Source organism: Genypterus blacodes, unplaced genomic scaffold (assembly GCF_046128005.1).
Source record: "Genypterus blacodes isolate CSIRO-AG114 ecotype Tasmania unplaced genomic scaffold, CSIRO-AGI_Gbla_v1 ptg000028l_1, whole genome shotgun sequence".
Taxonomy (NCBI): domain Eukaryota; kingdom Metazoa; phylum Chordata; class Actinopteri; order Ophidiiformes; family Ophidiidae; genus Genypterus; species Genypterus blacodes.
Window position 1 is genome coordinate 1,601,898 of NW_027466841.1, and position 15,603 is coordinate 1,617,500.

Genomic DNA, 15,603 nt, shown 5'->3' on the forward strand with positions numbered 1-15,603 from the left:
TTGACCCAATAAAATCTGTTCCAATTTACTGAGTTGTCGGCTCATGTTCCCAAACGTGCCGAGTGTTGCTCAGCTGCTGCTCCACCTACATTAATGTGCTCTTATTCACTTTGCAGGGCGCTCCAGTCTCTGTGGAGCTCTAAATGGCCGTCCCTTTGGCCAGTGTGTGTGTCTTTGTGGCTTGACATTTGCCGAACATGTTGGAAGTTCATTGAATATGAACAAAGAATTGCACGAGTGAGAGATGAGTCACGGAAAACGCAACACGTCGGGGGCGGATGAGATCTGGAACACGAGCGCAATTCAGCTGTCACAATATACTAGACTGAGGTTGAAGATGTTGCCGTGTTGATTTAGGGACTTGAAACATTTGCGCTCCATACACTTTCATTCTATTCGGCCACAAAGTGAAGGAGTTTTAATAGAATCTTTTCGAATAGAATGTTAAATAAATTAGAAATGGATCAATGCTACATAATGCACTAGAAGCACTAGGTGGACGACAGGTTATGAAACATTTGTTGAAGGCTTTCAGTCTAAATGAGTTCATTCTGAATCCCAAGGTCTCGCTTTGAATCCCATTAATGTTGTATGTGATCTGAAGAGCGAGTTGCTGCAGCACAAAGCAGCTCGCTCAGTCAGCAGTCACTTTATTAGCCACATGAATCCAGTAAAGCACCCTTTGGTTTGTTCCATGCTTATCTAATGAAAGTGGGCACAGAAGACATGTTGACAAAACCACAATCTTGACTTGAAAGGTGGATGCGGGGAAAACTAGCAATTGAAGTGTTGGCGATTGCATATAACTTGTATTATTATTCACTTACAAGTCGGCAACAGTAGAAAATTGAAAAATAGAGTGCAGGTTAAAAAATGAAAGCTGTCATAACAAAAGCTTTCCTGTGTGTTGTATTCTTTCCTTTGAGCGCCTAGTGAGAGCGAGCGGGCCACTTTCCCATGCAACACTCCAATAGCAGCTCTTCGACTTTGGACGCCGTCATTACCGCTGCGTTTCCGTCTGCTGAAGGTCATTCCCTAGCGGCTTTCCTGCTTCCCCATGATTTATTCTTCTTTCATGTCGTCCCAAACATATTTCCACAAACCTGCAGTGCAATACTGAATATTCTGTTCCTTTGAAAAATAATAAACCCAAATAGAACCCCAAACTAATTACACTTACAAAAGAACTAAACCGCATTAAGAGAAGCCGTACGTGTCCTTGCAGTAAAAGCTAAAGTGATTTGCATTCGTGACGGTGTGCAGTAATAAAAGCCTCCAACGTTGTGGTTTAGGGGCAAATTAGTGCCTCATCCTGCTTTGTAGTTCGACTCAGAGAAACGCTGGCGCCCTGCGAGTGGGGACTTTGAAAGGATTGGTCCTGTTTCTATGGAGACGCCACACGGTAAACAAGCCGGTAGTCGCTCCTAAATGTTGTCGATCTTTGTTCCCGCATCCTTCCTTTTCGTGTCAGGGGGGTATTCAGCCACTGACGCGCCATGCACTTGTTAGCAGGTGTGTGAAGTCCTCAAGTGTTCTGCCAGTGCCCAGTTGCGAATTGTTTTCCACTAGTGACCCACATGTGACGAGTCCCTGAAGAGTGATGATGCAGAGCCGTGTCACACTGCTGTGGAACATCACAAGTGTTTAACCGCACCCACACCTTCGTCTTTAGCTCCATGGAAAGGCCACAGCAATTATCCACATAGTGTGTGTGTGTGTGTGTGTGTGTGACCTTTGCAGTAACATGCTGCGCTGGATTTTTGCAATATGTGCAACGTACAGGAGTGTGAAGAAGGGAGGGAGAGAGGTTAGGTTCGGGTGGAGGAGCAATATTTCCCTCACAGCAAGGACGGCAGTGGGAGGCTGGAGGCGCTCTTTCTATATTAATCATGGATTGTTTGATTACATCGAAGGCAAAGGCAGCAAACAGAAGGGATGGCGAATGGATTTTCATTTTGTAGTTTCTTCCTGATATCTGCCTTGTAAACAGCAGGCAGAGTGCTTGGTCATGGATACCAGAGGACTTTCAATCATCTTACAGAGCTACAGAGGCGAAGATGACGTGGATAGAAAAAAGGGAAATTTCATCCTTTGTTCTGTGCAGATGAAGAATGTAAAACGTCTTCAGCATCCTTGAGTCGAGCGCTCCAGACTGACTCGACAACCGCTCCTGGCGACTTTGTGTGTTTGTTTCATCTGTGAGATCCAAGCTTCTGAGCCCTGAATGTATAGGATAGATTGATTCATATAGCTGAACTCTCCCCTCCCTCGTCTCCATATTCTCTCTTTCTTCAGGCCCCAGAATTCCAAGCGAGATCCCAGGGTTCCTCCCCCAAGTGTTTTTTTCTTTCCACGTCATTCCATCCGTAATAAACGATGGTGAGCCTGATGTGGTCTATTCTGGTGAAGCGCTGGCTAAATATAAGATATCAAGCGCTGGCAGATCATGAGTGAATAGTTTGATATCCAAAGCAGAGGATAAACTCAAAGTGCAGAACATGTCACCAGGCAATTTCACATCTCAGTAGCTTTTAATATTACTGAACGACGGCAGCGCGTTTCAATCGAAATTGTCGTGACATTCAACATCACCTCACTCGCCGCTGTCAAGGAGACTGTTTTTTTTTGGGTGACAAATCATTCCTGTTCAGGATTTGTGTTCCTACAGATTTTTGGTTTGAATTATGACGAATCTGCCAGGCGGAGGAACGAGACTCTGCTTCTTCTTCTTCCCCCTGTAGCCCGAATTTAACATAAAAAGAGGAGAAACTGGTTCTGTTTACATAAATCTTACTTCTACAGCTTTAATTGCAGCTGGTGCGCTTTCTCCCGGCATGGTTGCGGCCCACTTAAGAGCCAAGAAACTCCATTAAGAGTATTTAATCACCTTGATTCCGTTGTTGAATCAAGTTGATGCGGACTCTGCGGCTGGCCTCTTCACAGATAAAATGATGGCAATCTACCAGGCGCAAGTGCTTCCTGAGTGGTTCTGACAAAGTGAACAAGCGCCGTAGCTCGGTCGCTTCCTCCACCTCTGCATTACAAAACAAAAAAGGTTGTGTCACATGGAGTTCTATTCTCTCTAATCATCGTCTTTACTCCGTCGACCTGATCAGAGAGTCTTCATTATATGTCTGAGGCTGTGTTGTTGTTGTTGTTGTGTTAGACGGCGTCATTCTGTCACACGTTCTCTTTATTTTGTCCAGCCGCCACATTACATAACGTAATTCCCCATCAGCCTCAGAGGGACCGTGGGATTGAGAAGCCCGCATCCTGCTTTCTCCCAGTATGTCGTTTGCAGAGCACACAAGGCGACAAGAGAACAAAAAAGAGCCACTCACAGAAGATTGCCCGAGAAAGATGTTACATCAGAAAATCCATAAAAACGGCGATAAATTGAAGTAGGTTAACCATGCAGCCTTCATGCCTGATTTAGCCTGATTCCTTAAGAATAGCTGACCCAAAAGCGTCCCCACCCCTTTCATTCCTTCCCCATGGCCCTGTTTGGAAGGCGCTGGAACAAAACCAGACGTACGTGCCGTCTAAAATGGCTGGATTAATAAAGAACAACAGTAAGAGCCGCGAGCACAGGTGCAGAAAAACAGCACAGCGCCGCCTCAACTGTGCAAGCAAGGCAGCGTTCTGTGTGTGTGAGGAGGCATCAACCGCTGTGAGAGACAGTGGGCTTTTCGATTTCTACAAAGGTGGTTAACCTGGTGGGAGATAATAAACCCAGATTGTTATCATGGTTTCTACTCTGGGGTTTATGTTTGGAGGCGCTAACGTGGAAATCACTGGAACACACTGAATGTTGGGCTTTCTACCGCCACGGGAAAACAAATAATTGAGCTTTTAATTAGTCTGAGCTCAGGGAGGCGGATGGCAGATGCTGGGTTTAAATTCACACAGAATTGAACACAGAAACGGGAAAGAAATCTTATGTTGGAAAGACTTTTGCTGCCTGTAGGAAAACTTAAATGTCACATATGAATGATGTATGAATGATGTATGTTTCAGACCAGAGGGACCAGCATCACTCGCTAACAAACGTGTCATCTTACTCTTTGTGGTGAAACATTCTTCCTGGCTTCAGAGTTCTACAGCTGATGACTAGCTTGACCTTACTTGACACCCACAACTCACCAGCTGATCTTTCCAGTCGTCCTCCCTGATCTTTGGGCGTATTTAGCTCAACTGGAGGGTTCTTAAGTAATCATGTGTTTGCCTCTTGTCTCACTTGACCTTTGCTCTGGATGATTGCGCTCCTCTACCCCTGCTTCAACAGTCAGAGAGCAGATTTGTTTTCTACCTTTAAGCACGCCTCCCAATCACTTCACTACCAATTACTCAATACTGTACGATAATGTGTCGTACTGAAGCCTCACATGTACGTCGCTTTGGGTAAAAGCGTCTGCTAAATGACTAATTGTGAATGTAATAATGATCGGTGCTGCAGCGAGGCTTGGTAGGTTCACGATGACAGCTGAGATGAGTTTGCCCCCCTAAATACATTCATCTGCTTCACAAAACTGTCTATCTAAGCAGGAGATCTCCGTATCTAGGAAACTGGAGCAGGTACAGCTGGGACATGTGAAAGTCACCCAAAGGAGTCAGATGGATTGCGTTGGTTTCAGCATTCCATGTCTTTTCTGTTCAGCTGCTCCACTGATTCATTTGCTTTATTGTCTAGGACATATGTTCTATTAATCTGCTGCTGGGTGTGACAGAGGGGATGTTGGACCTTATTCTTCCCCCCTTCCTGTATATCTCACCCACTTACCATAAGGCTGTTTTTCATGATCATTAAATGCTGTCAGATCATTCATCAGCGCTCTCCTTTGTCCCTCTGCTATTTGTCTTCATGGTCTTTGTCTTCTGCCTCACTAGCCGAGGTCAATTCCACGGGGGAAAAATTGAATTAGCAACTTTTCCGACGCTTCCATTGTCTGCATCTGATTTTCTAAAACTCAATCCTTCCTCTTTCCTCTCTCTTCGAACATTGGATGTGAACCCATGAAGAGGGCGCGGTAAGGTGAGCCCATATCTCCGTCTCGGTCATCGCAGTGACAGCAGCTATTTATCATTTTGAGTAACAAATGGCTTTGCGCCTGGGTGTGGAGCGTGTGTGTGTGTGTGTGCAGCAGGTTGCACCAGCACCAGATAAAAGCGAAGCTGAATTAGAATGAGGCTTCAACTGGTTGACAACAGATTGATGGCGTACGTTATGTCATTCGCTATCTGTGGCAAACTGGGATTTGCTCTTAATACACTGTAGTCATGAACGCCAGGACTCTGGAAATGAAACACTGCATGATTTATTTTGGTATGTTTGAAGTATCAGAGTCATTTCAATCAGATTAGATGAGACGGTGGCTGGTCTGTGACGCCTGAGATGGGCCCTGATTAGCACAGATGACAATTAAGGGTTGATTACATTTCCCTATGTAGACACTCTGAGCACAGCGTTTCCCTTATTCCCTCATATTCACCGGGTTTACCGCTCAATTAATCAAACTTGATGACTTCCAATATTTGTTTTGTACTTGGAACGAGAGCCAGTAATTAAAGGTGTTCAGAGCAAGCAATCAAATCTGACAGCTACCTTGTTTTACAAGCATTGAAAGTGTCCTAATGACCGACCCAAAACTCTGCAGATTATTATCATTCATCAAGTCTGTCACATAGAGAGAACTTAATTAAATAGACCTCCATATCTCTACCCAGGTCTTTTATTTTTAATAGTTGAAATGTGTGTGTGTGTGTGTGTGTATTGTTGGGTGTGTGTGCATTCTTGCATCTTGCATCCGTGTGGAAGGAGTAGCAGGAGCAGGAACTGATGGATCTGAACCTGCCAGATAATCACTCCAATGGAAGATGCTCACAGAGCAGCGGGTGTGTTTCCTCTAAAAGTGTAAACAGATCTTGAACGATTAGCTCATAAAACCTTAGGGGTCCCTGCTCGGTGGTTTGATCATGAGATGAAAGTGCAACACATCCCTCATGTTTACTTTGACTTGAACTAATTTAAATGGTAACTGTTCGTATTACATTCCCGCTGCTTATGTTGGAAACTTTTCACACTGCTTACATATTGCATAGACAGAAACACAAACAGTAGCTGGAATAACAGAGTGAAAATTAAATGAAAAACAAAGAAAAGAGCTGTTAAACATCAAGCAGGCGCAGGTTTGGGCAGCAAACATCACGCCAAAGCAGATAATATAATTTAATATAATATAATAAATCCTATTATTGGCTCCCAGATGCCATCATTCCAACAATGGTTACAATGATATTAACCTTCCTGTTTAATATTTCAGGTGGGAAATCTTTCATGTGCATTAGTGAGACTGTTTTTCTGATCCCTGTGGGGAAATCAGCTGGTTGGAGCAGAAAAACAAGAACACTATTACCACAGGAGCAAATTAATGTCAAAGAATGGAAACCAAAACAAGACTGAAATAATAATGCAGGAACAAATACAATTAACTCCGAAACATGTCAAACACAAAGACCATCAGCTCAGATCGCTTCAGTTTCAATGTTCCCATCTTGAATTGAGTACTGATCCTCATTTCAGAGGCACGCTGGGCTCCAATGGGGAATACACAGGAAAGTAATATATTTAAAATCCCTCCTAAAATTTCAGGAAATTAAAGTTGAGTTAAATCTTGGCTGCTCTGTCTGCATATCAAGTGACACAGCAGGGGGCCAAACTCCAAGGTTAAGAAACTTTGCCTGATGTTACTACAAAAATGGGAAAGTATGAGGTTAGATGAGTGACAACAGAATGTCCTGGAGCATTGGGGGCATACGTGTGTGCGTGCGTGCGTGTGTACGTGCGCGTGTTTGTGTGTAAGACTTCAGATTGAGATTCAGATTGTGTGGCACAGATTGTTTTTCACTCTCACTTTCATTCCATCTATCTGCTGACTAAAGTAAAGGTCAACTGTGTAGAGAGAAGGATGACGTGAGTGTTCATTAGAGCAGCTTGTCTGTGTGTGTGTGTGTGTGTGTGTGTGTGTATGTGTGTGTGTGTGTGCTACAGGATCCAGAATCCAGCTCATACAACAGCTCAACACTACAAGCAGCACCTCTGGCTGTGAACGTGTGCAAAAACAGAAGCGTAAGAGTGAAGTTTTATGAGCTCAGTGGGGACGAAGCTCATGTAACAGAGCCAATCATACAACGTTTGCGTGTGTGTGTGTGTGTGTGCGGCAGTTTGCAGGGTCACATTTGACTTTAATTAGAGGGAGAATATGTTAAACAAATTTGGGGTAATCACCGGATCATGGGAGCGCGGCGACCATGATCGTCTACCTCTAATCAAGGCTGATCAAGGGCAGAACACGCCGGGCGAGCCGCCGCCTGCACCAGCCGCCGCCTGCACGAGCCAGTGAGGAAGAGTGATGAGTCAGTGTGTTCAGATCATCAGCCCCCGTTCTGAATGCTGTATCACACAAACACACACACACACACACACACACACACACGCACACACACACACGCACACACACACACACGCACACACACACACACACACACACACACACGTACACACACACACACACACACACACACGTACACACACACACACACGCACACACACACACCACTATCTCTGCCTTTAGAGCAGGTCCAACCTGCCACAAAGACCCTCAGAGATCAGACAGTCACGTCTCGAGACCTTGCAGCTGCTGTTGACAGCGAAGGAGATGAGTTCGTCCTCGTAGAAGAACATCCTGCAGAAAACGCTCTAAGTCCTTCTAATGAAAAAGCTTTTATCTTAATTAAAAACAAACATGCCGGTTTGTTTCTGATCTTTTGGAAAATGGATCTTTGATGCTTCATTTGTAATCTCACTCAGATGGAATAAACAGGGATTATTTCCTGGCCTGACTTTCAACCGCAAGCACGTGGCAACAGAGCATCCCAGCCAGAAGCATAAAAAGTGACCCTCTGTGTCGCTCTGTCACTCAGCATAGCTCTGTATTGCAGCAATGAGTGAGATTTAAGATACAGAGATAGAATACATCTCTGCTCCATTCAGGGCAGGTTTGTTTCTTCTATCGCAGTTTATTTTCAGACTGTGTGGCGCATCATGTCTCCAGGCTCGTCGCTGTCTGTGTCTTTGTGTGTGTGCGTGTGTGTGTTCCTGTATCTTATTTTCTAAGGGTGGGTGGGTGCAGTGTTTGTCTCTCTTCCATGAACACTTTGCTCTCTGCACAAAACAGAGATTGTAAACAAGAATAGTTTGTACACAAATAAAGAAATGCATAATAACCTCCGCCTTCCTCCTTCCTGTGCCATCTGTCCCCCCGTCTTTCCTTTGTGACAGCTTTATTAATGACTTTCTGCCTCTATTTCTGTCTCTCCGTCTTCCCACCCTACATATGTATTTGTGTGTGAATGTGAATGAGATGCCAAAGTCAGTGTAACGCAGCACGCTGGCATCTACCGTGCAGAGAGTGTAATGCTGTGTTACTCTCGCTGGAGGAATTATTCTTCATGCTCCCCTCAGCATCAGTGACACGTCTGTGCGGATTCAGAAGCAACATGTCATTACCGGCTTTTCTAAGACTTCATTCATTTCACCAATATTTGTTTTGTTCATGGAATCTTTCCAACGTCTGGTTTTGTCAAATGGCCTTCATACACACGAAGGCCGTTTGACTATGTACGAAATGACATACCACCTTCGAGGCGTGTGTGTGTGTGTGTGTGTGTGTGTTAGGGTTGGATGGGCAAGGTTGAATAATTTACAATGTGTTAAAATCAATCATTTACAGCACAAGTGGAATTAATTTTCTGTAAGTGTATTACCCATAAGTAATGTTGCAATTTCATTTATTTCTTAATTTGGTAAAACATGCAGCTCTTAATCAGAAAAAAGAATAATTTAATGATATCAACGACCTCCAAACCAAAGAGGAGGAAGAGGAGAGCGACATCACATAAAATGCAGCTTGTAATGACAGTGATGCCACCTAGAGTCTGTCTGGGGCTTTTGTATTGTTTGAGAATCTGAACATGGACGGTTGGATGTTCAGGATGAGAGCAGACGAACCCTGTGGCCCTGAGCACCCCTCCACCCCCTCAGCATCCCCCGCCATCCCACCCCCTCACCCGGACAGGCTAGAGACTGCAGGCAGGGTCCCTAACCATAGCTTGAGGGGCACCTAAGAAGGTCAGCGGGTGCAATAATAACAGTGGGCCACATTCTTGAATAATGACAGTGGACATTTTATTATACAAAAGCACAAACAGCCCCTGCGGCGTTTGGCCAGGTATGACTCTCTGCCAGATTTCAGAAACGAGAACATTTACACCGGGCCTTTATTGTCTCTCTCCGCTCGTTTTGTATCTTCGAAAGTCGACGTTATAGCCAAGCTGAGCCCGAGAGCCCAGCAGAAACAAGCTGTATTAATAGGCAATTTCACACTTAGTGGATCCCCCGCAACATCTCCATTTTTTCTCCGTAATCCAATCAGGTGGGGCGAGTGTTGATCGAGTCTCCTTAAAATAGATTTAATCACACGTAATGTCAAAACAGACGCAAGAGGGAAAGAGGATGAACTGTCTCTGTGGTGTAACCCGACACCAGACTGACGCAAGAAAGAGACACAAGCTGACACCAAAGTGTTCAGGAGGGAAGATTGAGTGAGACAGCGAGGGCGCTGGTGAAGGTTCTGTGCGACTCGATCCTAAGTGAGAAGAGAGCCGAGAGCACAGCCAGAGAAATGGAAGGCGAGAGGTGGGACTGTTCAGCAAAGCTCCACCGTGCTGCCAAAGTTCCGTCAGCTCGTCGTGCTCTGAATCACAGCAGATGGGCAGAGCTGTCAAGTGTAAAAGGAGTTATGTAGCAGTGGTATGCAGAGGTACGTACTTAGCTGCTTCACCGACCGACTGCACCTCCCCGTCAAGCTAAGACTCATACAGACCCACTTGAGGACAAATCAGCTCTCCGGCACATAATAGGTCGCCGAGCGTAACACGGAGCCTTTCTTATTAGTACTGATCGTCTGCAAGTGTCTCCTACTGCCGCCAAGAGCTCTTCAACATGAAAGAGAGTTGCAACACGCGAGATTTCCACTTCAAAAGGCGAAGCGACGGAGATTCCTCTCTCAAGGAGGAGAAGGCGGAGGTGGAGGCAGAAGCGCCGCTACAGGCCAAGCTAACGGCTAACGCACATCAACACTCGCTCTCATTAAAAACACAAGACTCCTCGCCAATTTCACCATCGACAGGCTCGATCTGCTCTCTGTATCTGAAAGTTAAGATGGTGTTTGAAGGAGTCTGGAACTTTAAAATCAATTCTAAAGAGCCACGAAAGAGTTAGAAACTACAAGATGGCAGCATGTGGCATGTGATGCTGTACAACAATCCATCTGTTTGAAACCAAATTCAGTCATTTTATTGTGAAAACACGTCGGAGAAGGGACTTAACCTGAACACACACTGGACAACACATTCATTCACCTTCAGTCCCTGTTTGGAGTCATTTTACACATTTAATGACCAATATGTGCATCTGCTTTCATTCTGCCTGTGTTCTAGTTTGACTGAGTGAACTGCTCGGTGTGTGTAACGTCTCCTGTAGCTGTGTGAGCTCTCAAGTATGATTGGAGTATTATTTCTGAGCACTGTGTGTTGGTGGGTGGTAGGTGGCACATTAAATAATACACGTATGAAACTGAAACGGGCCATTAAAATGGTCATTTTTCTCCAAGCTTTCTCTCTCTCTCTATCTTGGGGCCAATTAGGCTGAGATGATAATTACGACACATTGAGCTGCATTAACCCACTGAGTGAGAACGTGTCTATTCTTGGTATGTTCAGAGGAAAGAAATGGATTGTTTTTCCATAAATCACCAGAAAGTAAATGTGAACAAATAACAAGAAACCACATTCACAGCAATTAACGATAAATGGGAATGTGTGTGTGCGTGTGTGTCAACCTCCCAGCTGGCACACAGTTGGCATGTTTGATCCAAGTCATCATATAAATTCACTGTTGTCATAAATGCAGTTTCACACATTCAGTCGACAACTTTACAGCCCAGCAGTGTGCAGGAATAATTTGAGTGTAGCATCAATATATTTCAGCCATTATCAGCACCGGCAGGAACAGAACTGAATAGTCAAACTGAATAAATGTGAATCTGAATGAATCAGAACTTTGACCCTGAGCAAACTGTGACACAACAAAACAACTTTGGTTGACAGTTAGCTGGCTGAGTTAGCTTACAGCGCCTGAGGGAAGGCTTCACTCCCCCACAAATACACACCAAAATGGGGCCTGTGCTCATAAAAACCTGCTTTGATGAATCATTTTTAATTCCTCTAACTTTTAATAGCACTGATTTACTTTTTTATTTGAGCTTTGTTGTATTTAGTTGTCATTTCTAGAGAGTAAACACAAATGGTTGTAATATATGTTGTCAATCAGCGTGTAGGGGCGGGGCTTATTGAATATCAAGCGCTGATTGGTCCATTCAGTTTCCATTGCGGGACATGTAGGGGCGGGGCTTACAGAATATTGGTTCATTCTGTTTCTATTGTGTGGCCAAAAGTATGTGGACACAAACAGATAACATGAAATGGCCAATAATCTTATCTTATCTTATCTTATCTTATCTTATCTATGCAGCCATGTTCCAAACTCTTCGGGAGGCAGGTGATTTTGTAACGTCGTGTATCTAATATCTAATTTAACTATTGAATGGATATGACTTATAAAACAATCATACAAGATGAACATGAACATAAGAACAGAAACTGTTAAGTAAAGATATTTTATTGAGGTATGTGCCAACATATGACTCTGAACCCGGGACACAACCAAACAGATAACTTACACTGGCTCATAGACGTGAACATGTGATGCTACAGGAAACTAGGCACAATATAGGATGGCACTGACTGTTTATATGGACAAAATTGTGACTCCAGTCCAGTTATTAGCTTTGTTACAGGCTTTCTCCAGGTTTCCTATATTGTTCATATCTCCCAGCGTTCCCACATTAGATACAAACCAACCGATCATCATTGACTACAACAGCATTTACTATGAAGGACAAACCTCAACTAAAATGAATACTATGATACAAAATAAATACAGTGGAATAACATGAAGAAACATCTATTCGTCACAGTCTCTAAAACCTTTCACAGACATTGAAATGCAGACTAAAGAAGAATCTCTGCGCTGAAGCAATTCAGTTTGTGCGTCGCCTCCCAGGAGCCATCGTGTTCTCAGATGGATGATGCAATCCACCGATCGATCAAAGTCCAAATCAGTCCAAACGGTATAACAACACAGAGGAAAACATGCCTTCATTTTGTTGCCAAAAATGACCATTCACATCAATAACACAGGACGAGACGCGGCAACGGTAACTGTAGACGGGAGATGACAGGCTGACGTTTGATCAATGGCGTCTGGAGCACTCACGGGCGGCAGCACTACCTGCGCATGCACACTGACTCATAACGCTTGGACGCCCGTGTCACTGCTCTCTCCTCCGCTCTGGTTTTTCTGGAGTCCTTTGTCTGAGGCTGTCTGCGAGACTGTGACTCGCTGTCACACTCACAGATCCTAATTGTGTTGTTGCTCTTACAACAGACCGGCTCCAGCTTCTCGCTTCCCTGCTGGTAAAAACACTCACAAGTGTGTGTGTGTGTTTAAAGTCCTGTTGCCACCACCTCTGCAGCTCTTTCAGTCGCCCTCTTTGTCTCACACATGCTCTCCCTCAAACGTGAAAAACTGGAAAACAAGGCCACAACTCCTGCAACTGGAAGATGGCGACATGTTGGTTTTGTTGCTAAGTGGCGTTGACGACTCTATATTCCCTCGTCACTCTCTCACTTTTGTTGCCCCTGTGAGTCATTTCTCTCATATTTGTTTGAAGCGGCAACACACACAAAAAAAAAGTTTCTGTTTCTCAGTAGTCAACAAAATATATTACATCAGCAAATTGAGGCTGTGTGGTTAAGTATTGGATTTATTGTGGAGTGTTTAAAGCAACAAAAAGTTTGACATATTGACACACCAGAGACGATGCATCAGGTTCCATTGTTGCTTTCTTGACGGCGGAGACGAGATTTGTTGAAATGAGTTTTTTTTGCAGAGCCTTCTTTTGTTATGTTATATTTAGAAAGTGGTTGGATTTCAAGAAACTATCTGTCTAGGGAACAAAAATCAGATCAGAAAACTTTGAAAATATGGTTTTCAAAACTCGTTTCTTGACTCTCATGCATTGAAATGATATAGTACAGCTGAACACACAGGAGGATTTGAGGATTTGGTGATCTGAGCTTCTCATCTGTCTGAACAACAACAGCTTTGTGTACATTTTGTGTACCAGCCGACTGACGTGAAGGTGATATCAATCCCTGATAAGAGCTGAATGGAATGAGACATATCAAGAAAAAAGACAGAGGAGGAGTATCAAATCCCACAGACGGGATTACACACACACACACACACACACACACACACACACACACAGACATAATAGCAGCCGTCTCCCATATTAGAAATCTGAGCAGAAGTCCAGGAAAGATTTACAGTAAATAAGTGCAGTCTTTGTCTAACTAGTTTAAAAGACGGGAGAAGGCAGAGACGTATAGCAATACTAGACTGCAGCTCTGATAAGCACAGAACTGCTGCAAAACTGTACATCCAGCTAAATCACTGGGAAAGGAGCTTTTCATCATGGCGGGTGGGCAGCAAAAATGGGTCCAGCTCTGCGTGAAGGTGTGTGAGGTTTCCATCCAGTCGATCTAGGACGCGGCTTTGTTCAGTCAGGACCGATTGAAGAGTCAGAGGCCGTCAGCAGCCGGAGGGAGTTGGGCTTTGGTGACAGTGATGGCTTGAAGACTGGAGAGTTCCCCGAGGGGGCTTTGGAAAGAGGAGGATGGTGACGGCGCCCACGCAGAGCCTCAGATCTCCTCGATGGAGTCAGCTGGGACCAGGCCTCGCTTCTTCCCACTGCTCAGCTTCAGAAAGACCTCGCCGTCCTCGTGCTTCCCTACACAGATCTGAGAGAGAGGGAGAGAGAGAATAAGAGCGAGAGAATAAGAGAGAGGAAGAGAGAGCTACTTCTTGGGTGATATTAAATATTTGTGCCGTTGTGAAATGAGAAATGTAACAACAAAACACACGAAGATAAAGAATCGTGTCAGCAGTCTTTGCAACATTTTAATATCAAGGAGAAAATGACAGTAAGCTAAAGGATACGCTACATTGTTTTGGAGGCGGCAGGGTGAATCAAACGCACCTGAGCCTCCTTCACGGCCATGTGACCTCTCCCTCGGGTCCCAGAGACCCCCTGGACCACCCTCCACACTCTCTCTCCGGGCCGGACCCTCTGCACAAAGTTAGAGGGGAAGAAGCCCACTCTGTCGCCGCTCTTTCCCTGGGAAAGACAGAGCATTCTGGGTATTCAGAACCAATCTGCCTTCTTGGATAACCACAGAATGCATTTGTTAGAAAGCCGAGTTGTGACTGTTTCCTGTCTGGGGAGGCAGAATTACCCGAGTCGACTGCTTCAGTTTCACCCAAAGAATCAATGCAGTGACGTTTGTTGCCTTTCAGTGCAGCGTTCCGGACAGGAAAGGCTAAATGGACGTCTACACTTTGTGTGCAGCGATGGATCGATTGTTCAGATCATACGGTCATTACATCGCCACCAATGTTCTTTCTATTTAGAGTCAATCTTCAAAAGACTTAATAGGAGTCCAAATGCCTTGAGAGATGTTTTCCACTAATTTCGTTTGGAAAACATATGATTTTAATTACAACAAACCTCATTATGGAGCGATATTTGGTTGTTTATAATCTGCTGGCCACAGGGCTTGATGTGCATACATAACTAATGAGATGATGCTTCACAAATTATACATTATTTAAAGGTGTCTGGGAAGGCAGAGTGGAGTTTAGGCGGTCTTTGCCAACGGCTTCACACACACACACACACACACACACACACACACACACACACACACACACACACACACACACACACACACACACACACACACACACACACACACACACACACACACACACACACACACACACACACACACACACACACACACACACACACACACACACACACACACGGAGGGACTGAGGCGAGATGCACGTTCACGTCCGCTGGGAGCAAAGTGAAGCTCATTATAAACTCCATAAAACCCATTTTGAGGTTGCAACATAGTGAAGTTCATCATGTTTAAGTCTTTGTAATTTTCCGAGGAAATGATGTCCTATTTCTGTCTGAATGTTTATGAGGGACAGTGAAAGTGGAGCAGGTGTTGTTGCTTTAGATGCTTGAGATTAACACAAGTACACAATAAATGGACACACCCCTGTACACTTGAGTACACATTAGGTACACACGGACACAGATATGGACACACACACACACACGTATACACACACGCGCAAAGATGTTTTTCAAATGATTTATTACCCACCTTCCACCACTCCTCATTAGAGTCGTCAGTGACCTGCACCCGATCACCAGGACTGGAGGAGATAAGAGGAGAGAGAGAGAGAGAGAAAGAGAGAGAGAGAGAGAGAGAGAGAGAGAGAGA

The 15,603-nt window shown here is 44.5% G+C and overlaps 1 protein-coding gene across 1 annotated transcript in view; it reads right to left on the reverse strand.

Annotated features, from left to right (window-relative positions):
- Positions 1–13,944: 13,944 nt before the first annotated feature.
- LOC142993545 (SH3 and cysteine-rich domain-containing protein 2-like) overlaps positions 13,945–15,603 on the reverse strand; it is a 19,323-nt gene continuing 17,664 nt past the window's right edge. The window contains exons 9-11 of the mRNA XM_076144317.1: positions 15,484–15,535; positions 14,283–14,420; positions 13,945–14,043 (exon numbers count right to left, since the gene is read on the reverse strand). Of these exons, the coding sequence (XP_076000432.1) occupies positions 13,945–14,043; positions 14,283–14,420; positions 15,484–15,535 (289 nt within the window). The remainder of the gene's footprint in view (positions 14,044–14,282; positions 14,421–15,483; positions 15,536–15,603) is intronic.